General features: G+C 45.4%; 1 protein-coding gene across 8 annotated transcripts in view; it reads left to right on the top strand.

The window, feature by feature from the left end:
* The window catches only part of HNRNPF (heterogeneous nuclear ribonucleoprotein F), a 21,103-nt gene extending 12,424 nt beyond the window's left edge, over positions 1 to 8,679 (top strand). For 4 of the 8 annotated variants that reach the window (XM_007115694.4, XM_007115693.4, XM_007115695.4 and 1 more), the window contains 2 exons: positions 2,604 to 2,663; positions 6,685 to 8,676. In XM_007115694.4, coding sequence (XP_007115756.1) covers positions 6,736 to 7,983 — 1,248 coding nt within the window. In that variant the 5' untranslated portion in view covers positions 2,604 to 2,663; positions 6,685 to 6,735 and the 3' untranslated portion in view covers positions 7,984 to 8,676. Of the gene's footprint in view, positions 1 to 394; positions 671 to 2,603; positions 2,664 to 6,684 lie in introns of all 8 variants that reach the window. The other 4 variants (XM_024115685.3, XM_024115686.3, XM_024115687.3 and 1 more) reach the window with 4 other exon arrangements.
* The last annotated feature ends 1,269 nt before the right edge of the window (positions 8,680 to 9,948 follow it).

The following is a 9,948-nucleotide window of genomic DNA, read 5'->3' as shown; positions in this document are numbered from 1 at the left end:
CCCCCCGCGGTTCCAGGAAGCCCGGCCGGAGAACTCTTCCCCACCTCGCCGCCAACACTTCCCGCCTCCCTCCCCGCTCTGAAACCTCTTCCTTCTGCCGCTCCTGTGAGTCCCCCTGCCCCGGGAGCTCCCCTCCACCTCCGGGCTCGGGGAGCCTTAGCCTCGTGACCTCGTTCCCCTCCCCCCAACTCGCGCAGCCCGGGAAGCCTCTCCTCCCTCCCCCCACCCGTAGCTCGCCCCGCCCCGGAAGCTCCCGCTGACCCCGCCCAGGCCCGGGGATGGGGCGCCCTGTTGTCGCGCGTTCCTGTAGGGAGGGCTTGGCCGACCCGAGACTGTCGGATCGCCCGGTGGAGGCCGAGCGAACCCCTTCACCTTGTTCCGGTGCCTCCGCCAGGAGCCTGGTGTCCGGGACCCATACCGCGCTTCCCGCCGAAATCGCTCAGACGCGCCCCTGCCGGCCCGCGATCTTGAGAGCGCACTTTCAAGCCTCGTTCGAAGCGTTCCCCCACAGCCAGTTGAGTTTCAGTTTCAGGTTAATAACAAAAGGAGATGCACCTGGCCTTGCCCCGGAATCCTCTGCGTTTTTAAGCGTCGGGTGGAATTGGGGGTCCTTTGGCTGTGAACCGCGCTTGCTTCATGAAGATAGAAATCGGTCTTGCTCCTTTCAGCGGTAAGTCTTAGGGCCAAAGAGTCAACCGCGTAATCCTGAGGCGGGGTCTCACACGAACCGTGATTTAAGAGGTAGAACTTTCTGAGTGATTGAGACGGCTAGAACAGTCTGAGTGCTGCCAGCTGTAGTTTAAAATTCATTTACAAATGAGGACGAAATGCTTTTCAGGCCTCACTGGAACACAAATAAAGGGAGTGAAGCCGGGGACCCGCCGAGTTCCTGTCTCTGAAGAGAGACGGTGCGGGTGCAGTTTAAAGCGCCCTGTGTGCTCCCTAGAGAAACCTAATCAGCCGTGCGTTCAGGCGCGCCCTGTTTATCTTGATTGGTCCACCTGGATCCGAACTAAATCCTGCCTAACCTGTATAGTAGAGTGAGGAAGAGCACGTTCTGGAGACCGTCCTGGGAGCCTGTTAGAAATGCTGAGTCTCGACCCCGGCCCAGATCTATTGTTTTAGGATCTGAATTTTAACAAGATTCTCGGGTGGTCCGTATGTCACTTACGTCATAGTCCAGTTGCCGGGGTGTGTGTGTGTGTGTGCGCGCGCGCGCGCGCGCAAGATCCTTGGTTGTCCCCCCGTTCGGTACGTTCAGTTCAGTCGGTCTCCAGTTGCAGCACCCGAGAGCAGTATTTTGTTAGCAGCCGCCGCCAGCAGCGATTGCAAGGTGCTGCCGGGGAGGGGGGTGGGCCTCAGCGCTTCAACTGTGTGTGCGCCGCGGCTCAGTCTCGTGAGAATCGGCTTCCTTGCTTCTGGCCGCCCCCGAGTGTGTGCCCGAGGAGGCGTCTCAGCCGTTGGTGTGCGGACCACACTGGAATGAGCCAGGAGCAGGGATAAACCTAGGCAGAAGGGGTTCGGCCCGTTAGGATGACTGGGTTCTACCCTTTAGATTTCACTCTTTTCTGGGGGCAGAGGAGAGGGACGGTTGATGAAGCCTCTTGAAAACCCTCTTATAGAGAATTTGAAACTGATACTTCTTAAATTGTAGTACTTTACAGTTGTATAGGTCTTTACCCCGAAAATAGTATTTCGTGTAATAATTACAGGACGCTAATAAGGCAAGGCAGATACTACCTCTAAGACAACAGGCTCAGAAATTAACTTGACTTTCTCAGTTCTACGTTTCTAAAACTAAGAATGTGCTTTAATTGTCAAACTAATTCGCTGGACATAAGTATTTTGGGGACAGCTTTGTCCTGTGGCTGTGGTTGATGGTACTGATGTTTTTCCTATTGAAAAGCATATTTCAACATTTCCTCTCCTCACTCTTCCTCGGTTAAAAGATTAATGTTAGACCAAGTATATTAAGTCTCAAGAAGTGAAGCTATCACATAAAACTGGGAAAGAAAGTCTTGAGTATCTCCACGCAGTCCTCCAGGGATGCTTGTAAATTGTAAATACTGTTGGAATAGTCTCTAGCAAACCACCTTTCTCTGGAGCCCATCCCTGTGAAAATATGGCCACGCTTCTGGTCTCCCGTGCGGGTCGGCGTCGCAGCTCCTCGCCCCCTGCCCGCCTACCCGCCCGCGGCTTCCCGGAACCGCGCTGACCTTGCCCCCGCTCCATCCCGATAGTGCCCCTCCCGCCCTCCATATTTAAATTGCCTTAGCGCGCCTGGGTATTCGTGTATAGAACTCGCGTTTTGAGTACATCTCTCAGGGCAAGTGGGAGGGTTCCAGGCTGGTACTCTTCGGCGGCGTTACCCTAGGAAAGAGGTAAAGTGCTTCAAAGCTGTGGGGGCGGGCGGGCGGGCGGGCGTGCACTTTCTTGAGGTAGCCCCGCGGTTTTGTATAACGCCTCCTACAGCCCGGGTTTTGGCTTTTCCGGAGGAAGGGAGCCCGGAGCCCGGAGCCCAGCCCAGCCGGGGAACCGCTGGCTCTGCTCACTCTGGGAGTGCTGGGGCACTGAGGCAAGACGGCCTTATCGCTCTTTTTTAGGACAGTTCGTTACCTGCCTGGAGTGTCTTCGACTGTGGGCATCCCCCGCTGTTCTTTAAGGTGAGCTATTTTAAGAAAAGTAATTTCTCAGTTTATAATTGATTTATTTTATTGACAGAAAACTTTCTTGAGTGTGAAGTAAATTTTTTTTTCACTAGCTGTAAGTCTAACGTTGAGCAGAACTCCAGCTTTCTTAACTTTCTCAAGTGTTAGTTAATGTTCTAAGTATTGTAAGTGCAAAGAATCCAAATGTAGAGGATTCTGAGGGCAAAGATGAGGATATTCCATCGTGTACATTAGAAATATAGATAGGTGTTTTGGAAGAGTGCTCTCCTCACATTGCCTTCAGAGGAGAAGTCACTTTATTTTTGAAATATTATTTTCTGAAACAAACGTTTATAATTGTTTTATATGGGGCGTTTTAAGTAGTCCTTACATGAAATGTCTGTGTTCTTTTATGCTTCCTGCTTGTCTTTTTTTATTTTTATCCCCTGCTTGTCTTTTTTAACCTAACCAGGCTGCCATATTCTAGAGGGTGGTGTTGACCCCACCTAGCCATCAGTTAATCTCTTGCTAATCTTGGGCCTGCTGTGCTGGGGGTAGGACCACAGTGACCTACTGAATAGATCAGTCTGTCCTTGCTAGGCTCTCGGGCATTTTTGAAGAGTTTTAAACAAATCATGAATTTGTTTCCCTAGAATGCTCTGGGATCATAGAACTGTAAGACTTAATTTGTGGGAGGGGAAGATTTTATGGGAAAGGTGGTATATTTGAGCTGAGACCTTAAGGATTAGTGGGATTTAGGTAGACAGAAGGTTGGGAGGAGTATATTTGGAGAGATAATTACTACGCGTGTCACACCCAAGGCAGCAGAGAGCCTGGCACACTCCAGGCACAGAGAAATACAGGAATAAGAGGATATATATATTTTTTAATGCAGGTGATGTGAGCGTGTGTTGCAGGTCAGAGCTGCAAGGCCTGAGCGCCCCCTTAGCCCCGTGGTTTGTGTTCCAGGCAGTGGAAAGCCACTGAGGTCTTAGAACAGGAGAGTGACATAAAGTCACTTTAAAAGAGCTACAGATTAGGTTGCAGTAAGGGTTGGAAAAGTTTCAAAGATCAGATGTGAATGTGTCCTGGAAAGGGCTCTTGGTACTGGGATTAAAAAGAAGTAGAAAGGGATATGAGGGCAGTGCACAAAGATGATGATGATTGGATAATTCAAATCATAATGCCAAGCAGTGTGCTAGGGACTGAGAAGAGATGTGAGAAAACTATTGCTTGTTGGAGTCAAGAGTTACTGAATAGAATTTAGGTATGGGTTAGGAATAGGATTAGGGTGGAGAATGGGATGACCCCCAAAGAAATGATGAGCTCATTGGATTTAAGGGCTTGGGAGTTGTTCAAGGATTACTTTAGTTTCATTCTAGAGCTTCTGGATGACAGGTAAGGCTGACCAGGATGCTGCTATAGAAGAGTTACAGAAAAAAGGCTGCGTTCATTGGTGGTACATAGGTGATACTATGGAATAGAGTTTGTATACCAGTCTTGGCGTCAGGGAGCCTAAAGCTGGGAACTTGGGTTCCTGAGCCCAGAATTGGCCCTGGACATATAAGGATCAGGTGAGGCTGCCTACAAAGCGGGGTGGGGGGGGCATAAAAAGAAAGAAGGGCCAGTGATTGCGTACAGTTGAACCTTGAGGAAGGGCTCAGAGAGGCAGAGTGCCTAAGGAATTAACAGGAAAACCAAGAGCCATGGGGAGAAAGGATTTCCAGAGAGAATGGTTAAATCCTGCTGTGGGAACTGAAAAGAGGGAGATAAAAAAATGTTCCTTTCTTGCAGTGGAGGTCCTTGGCAGAGTGAGATCATGATCTCACTCTGGGGGGGTAGAGGCCTTTTGAGGATGAGATTTTACTGAAAGGGGAAGCAAATCAGCAAGTAGCTGGAGGCAAACTTGGTATCTGGGAAGGTGTATATTACGGGGTTGGTTAGAAATGAGATAATCTCCTTAATTGATAAGGAAAATAGTGTTCTGTGAAGCGTTTGTGAAGATGGGGATTTCTTGGGGCAGGTGGAGTTGACCGAGCAGAGCCACAGATAACAAGCTCAGCTATGAGAAGAAACAACTCCTTGTTTATAAATTTCTAAATCTTGTTCTAATTTGCTTCACTGTGTCTCTATTAGCAGTTTGCTTTTCTTTTTCTTAACTTAACCATTCCATGCTTTCTAATTTGTTTAAATTGTGGGGTTTTTAGAAATCTATTTTGCTCTAATAGTATAAATACCCCATTCCATCTGGGATAGTTTGGGGATTCATCTGAGGTAGGATTCTGCTTTATATTTTTCTACATAATGACCAACGTGCCCAGATTTCTTGAAAAGGCGGCTCTTACCTTTAACAGCTACATCTGTTTCACTTGATGTGAAATGACAATTTCATGAAACAATTTCCGTGTACTAGCGCCCATTTTGAGCATTGATCACTAAGAATGTAGTTTGGGTCCTGTCTGTATTTTTATTGTCTCTCTGTTATGTGTATATTGCTATCTGATGACTCAACTCCTACTCTTCACAATACAACCCTTCACATGGATTTGATCTTTACTCTTTTTCAGTTTGGACTCTTGGGTGTCAGATGCCACTTGCACTTCATGACACCCTGTCAGGAAGGGCACCTGTCATGCCTCTTGTACACTGAGGAGTTCATTCCCTTTGTAGTCCATCAATGAAACACAACAAAGTATGTGTGTTAACATTGATCAACATGATGTGGTTTTTTTTAAGTTTTTTTTTGATGTGGACCATTTTTAAAGGCTTTATTGAATTTGTTACAATATTGCTTCTGTTTTACTTTTTTTTGGCCTGGAGGCATGTGGGATCTTTGCTCCCCAACCAGGGATCAAACCCTCACCCCCTGCACTGGAAGACGAAGTCTTAACCACTGGACCTCCAGGGAAGTCCCCATAATGTGTTTTATGATCTTCCCCCCACCCCGCTTTTCTTTTCTTTTTTGTTGGCTGCACTGTGCTGCTTACAGGATCTTAGTTCCCAACCAGGGATTGAACCAGGGCCATGGCAGTGAAAGTGCCGAGTCTTGAACACTGGACCACCAGAGAATTCCCAGTTGATCCTTTTTTAATATGTGAAACTGAGAAGCATATAATTTGATTTTTACATTTGCATCACACTTAACTGATATTCTGCTGATGCACTTACCTGCTTGTTTGGATATGTCTTAGTTTAACCTCACACTTGACTCAGGTTTTGTTTGAGTTGACAGTAGGAACAATGATACTTCCTTAGGCTTTGGAAGCCACTGCTGTCTTGTATCCTTGCAGCATTGTTGCTGATACGAACACTGATTCTGGTTCACCCCAGTGTCACAGGAAATGTTATTCTGTATTGTGATTTAAAATAGCCTGTGATTGTCACGTCTTTTTGCTTCTGTAGCGTTTTGCCACAAACAAGCAAATTGGTTAAATGTAGGGCTTGTAGTTGAAGAATCACACAGGTGCTGTTTTAAATGAACCACCAAATTTCATCACAACAGATAACGTGGAATAAATAAAACAAGAAAATGCCCTGCCCAGTACTTAGATTCTTCTGTGTTCAAAGTGCCAGGTCACACCTAACCTCTCTTGCCTTTTACTTCAGCGATTCAACAGTACAGCTCATCTGTTTTCCTGTAGTTCTGACAAGTTCTTAGTATTTCTGAATGTTGCCTCAATTCATTCTCTTGTCTTTCCTTCTAGAACTCATAGTAATTGACCATAAGAATTTGTAGATGTTGTCTTATTGACTGAAGCTTCCAGATCACTATTTTGCTCTTCAAGTTTTACTCTCCATTGTTTCACTTTTTTCTTTTTTTAAGACCCCCTAATTTGTTAATTTGTTATTTTCAATCTATCTGTGAGTAATGTAACTATTTTTGGAGAGACGTAGGATTGAATCTCCGCTCATATATCTTAACATCTTTAATTTCACTCATCCTTCCTCATCTGTAAAATGGAAACTATTTACTGTATATTCTTGTTATACATATTAAATGAAAATTTATGTAAAGTAGTTTTTGCTTTCTTTTCAGCCACAAAAAGCCGCATCCAAGTTTGTTTGACGTCTGCTCTGTCAAGTGTCCATGATGTTGGGCCCCGAGGGAGGTGAAGGCTTTGTAGTCAAGCTCCGTGGCCTGCCCTGGTCCTGCTCTGTTGAGGATGTGCAGAATTTCCTCTCCGACTGCACAATTCATGATGGGGTCGCAGGCGTTCATTTTATCTACACTAGAGAAGGCAGGCAGAGTGGTGAGGCTTTTGTTGAACTTGAATCAGAAGATGATGTAAAAATGGCCCTTAAAAAAGACAGGGAAAGCATGGGACATCGGTACATTGAGGTGTTCAAGTCCCACAGAACCGAGATGGATTGGGTGTTGAAGCACAGTGGTCCAAACAGTGCTGACACCGCCAATGATGGTTTCGTGCGACTTCGAGGACTCCCCTTTGGATGCACCAAGGAAGAAATCATTCAGTTCTTCTCAGGGTTGGAAATCGTGCCAAACGGGATCACATTGCCTGTGGACCCCGAGGGCAAGATTACAGGGGAAGCCTTTGTGCAGTTTGCCTCACAGGAGTTAGCTGAGAAGGCTCTAGGGAAGCACAAGGAGAGAATAGGGCACAGGTATATTGAGGTGTTCAAGAGCAGTCAGGAAGAAGTTAGGTCATACTCGGATCCCCCTCTGAAGTTCATGTCAGTGCAGCGGCCGGGGCCCTATGACCGGCCTGGCACAGCCAGGAGGTATATCGGCATTGTCAAGCAAGCAGGCCTGGAGAGGATGAGGTCTGGTGCCTACAGTGCAGGCTATGGGGGCTATGAAGAGTACAGTGGCCTCAGCGATGGCTACGGCTTCACCACCGACCTGTTTGGAAGAGACCTCAGTTACTGTCTCTCTGGGATGTATGACCAAAGGTATGGAGATGGCGAGTTCACTGTCCAGAGCACCACTGGACACTGCGTCCACATGAGGGGGCTGCCCTACAAAGCCACGGAGAACGACATTTACAACTTCTTCTCTCCACTCAACCCAGTGAGAGTCCATATTGAGATCGGCCCTGATGGAAGAGTGACCGGCGAAGCTGATGTCGAATTTGCCACTCACGAAGAAGCTGTGGCGGCCATGTCCAAAGATAGGGCCAACATGCAGCACAGATACATAGAACTTTTCTTGAATTCCACGACAGGGTCCAGCAACGGGGCATATAGCAGCCAGATGATGCAAGGCATAGGGGTGTCAACCCAGTCCACTTACAGTGGCCTTGAGAGCCAGTCCGTGAGTGGCTGTTACGGGGCGGCTGGCTATGGTGGCCAGAACAGCATGGGTGGATATGACTAGTTTTGTAGTAGCTTTTGAGTTATTTCAATCAAATTTTCACAGGCAGCCAACAAGCAGTGAAAAGCAGTTATTACTCTAGAGGAAGCCGTGGGACCCATTTTGCACCATGAGTTTGTAAAATCTGGATTAAAAAATTACCTCTTCAGTGTTTTCTCATGCAAACTTTCTTCTAGCATGTTATATTGAGTAAACTAAAACCATTTTCAGCTTTTCTCAACATTTTGGTAGTGTACTTTCTGGAGTGATGTTATCTGAGTTAAAGTAGTTTTAAGTACATTAAATGTGGATCTTTTACACCACATCGTGAACACATTGGGGAGGTGTGCTTTTTTTGAAAACTCAAGGTGCTAGATCCCTAATTCAAAGAGGAACATTTCTCATGTTTGTTCATTCTAGTTTATTTTCATTTAAAATCTTTTAGGTTAAGTTTAAGCTTTTTAAAAGTTAGTTTTGAAAATTGAGACACATTACTAATACTGTAGGAATTGGTGAGGCCTTGACTTAAAACTTTCTTTGTACTGTGATTTCCTTTTGGGTGTATTTTGCTAAGTGAAACTTGTTAAATTTTTTTTGTTGACTAAATTTTTTTCTTAAAATAAAAAGACTTTTTCACAATGACTGGCACAGACTATATACTCACCAAAAAATAGCAAAATGACTGGGTGGTTGAAAAGAATTTCATTTTACTACTGTATTTCAGTGTGAATTTTAAAATTTAGCACTATGATTTCCCTTGTATTCTTAAAACGAGGCTAAATTAAACATTCAGATTTAAAAACATTAAATATATGAGTGGAAATGGTGACTATTAAGTATGAGAATAGAAGCCTACAGTCCCATCTTCCTGTGACTTGTGTTCTGTTCATCAGCCATTTGTAATGTTCTGTTCCCTTCCTTTATGCCGGGTGGCACCTGTTCATAGCTAGAGATTTTTAGTTTTGCGTGCTACATACATTGAGTCATTAGCCACAATTTTTATGTTTGTTTTTTTATATAAGATGTGCTGATTTAAACAGTCTTTCTTCCATACTTAGGATTATTTCTGTAGCACACGCTGCTGGGTTACAGTTACTGGTTATTGCAGGGTACACATATTCTCAAATCTGAAACCTGTTTCCAAATTGTTTTTAGAAAATTGTCTATCTGGCAGTTGGAAACAAGTTCCAAATTTCAGGTAGCTCTGTACACAGCGATCCATCATTTTAAACTTAACACATACACTAAAACCGTCAAGACTTTAAAATGTGGATGAAGTTTATTAAAAAGAACTTTGCTTGATAGCTATTAACTTTCCCAGCTTTATTTTCCCACTTTAATAACTATACAATGTAGCCCAGTTATCCAAGTTTCTCCAGGATTAATAGGATCTTTGTATGGTATCTTCATTTTAAGGCACTGGCCTCATTTACAGAGAAGCTGCTGTGTTAGCCAAGCCTCTGACGGTTTTAAGGTAGATTGGAGAGTCTTAGGCCTTTCCTGGCTCTTTTGGGCTTCGCAACCCCACCCTGCCATTCTTCCCACTAGTGTTCTACAGACTCAGATGGCTGGAGATGGGGCAGCAGCATAACCCAGTAATGCCAGAGGCAGAACTGGGAAGGTCAACTGAGAAGACTGGATAGCATATGAGAATTGGGGGGCAGGTGAGTTGTGCAGAGACCACGAATCTGTTCTAGGCTGTGTTCACACTCTGCGCATCTCATGAGTGACAGCCCACTGTAGGGAAGCAAAGGCCATCTGGGTTGTGAGAAAGACCCAGAGAAACCCAGGCGGAAGACCTGGGAGTTCATGAAACCTGTGATGTCAAGGGGTAGGATGTGATTAAAAGACCAAGGCTTAATAGGGCAGTGAAGTTTCAAGGAGTACGTTTATTCCCTGTAGATCTTTGCTAATTTTGAGGTTCAGATACGGAAGGAGTGGGCTCCAAGAACCTGGGGTGGGAAATTGGGAATGTGCTAGATGCCCTTA

Source organism: Physeter macrocephalus, unplaced genomic scaffold (assembly GCF_002837175.3).
Source record: "Physeter macrocephalus isolate SW-GA unplaced genomic scaffold, ASM283717v5 random_667, whole genome shotgun sequence".
NCBI classification, from domain to species: domain Eukaryota; kingdom Metazoa; phylum Chordata; class Mammalia; order Artiodactyla; family Physeteridae; genus Physeter; species Physeter macrocephalus.
The sequence above is the reverse complement of the archived record's forward strand: the minus strand, read 5'-3'. Positions and strand labels throughout refer to the sequence as shown.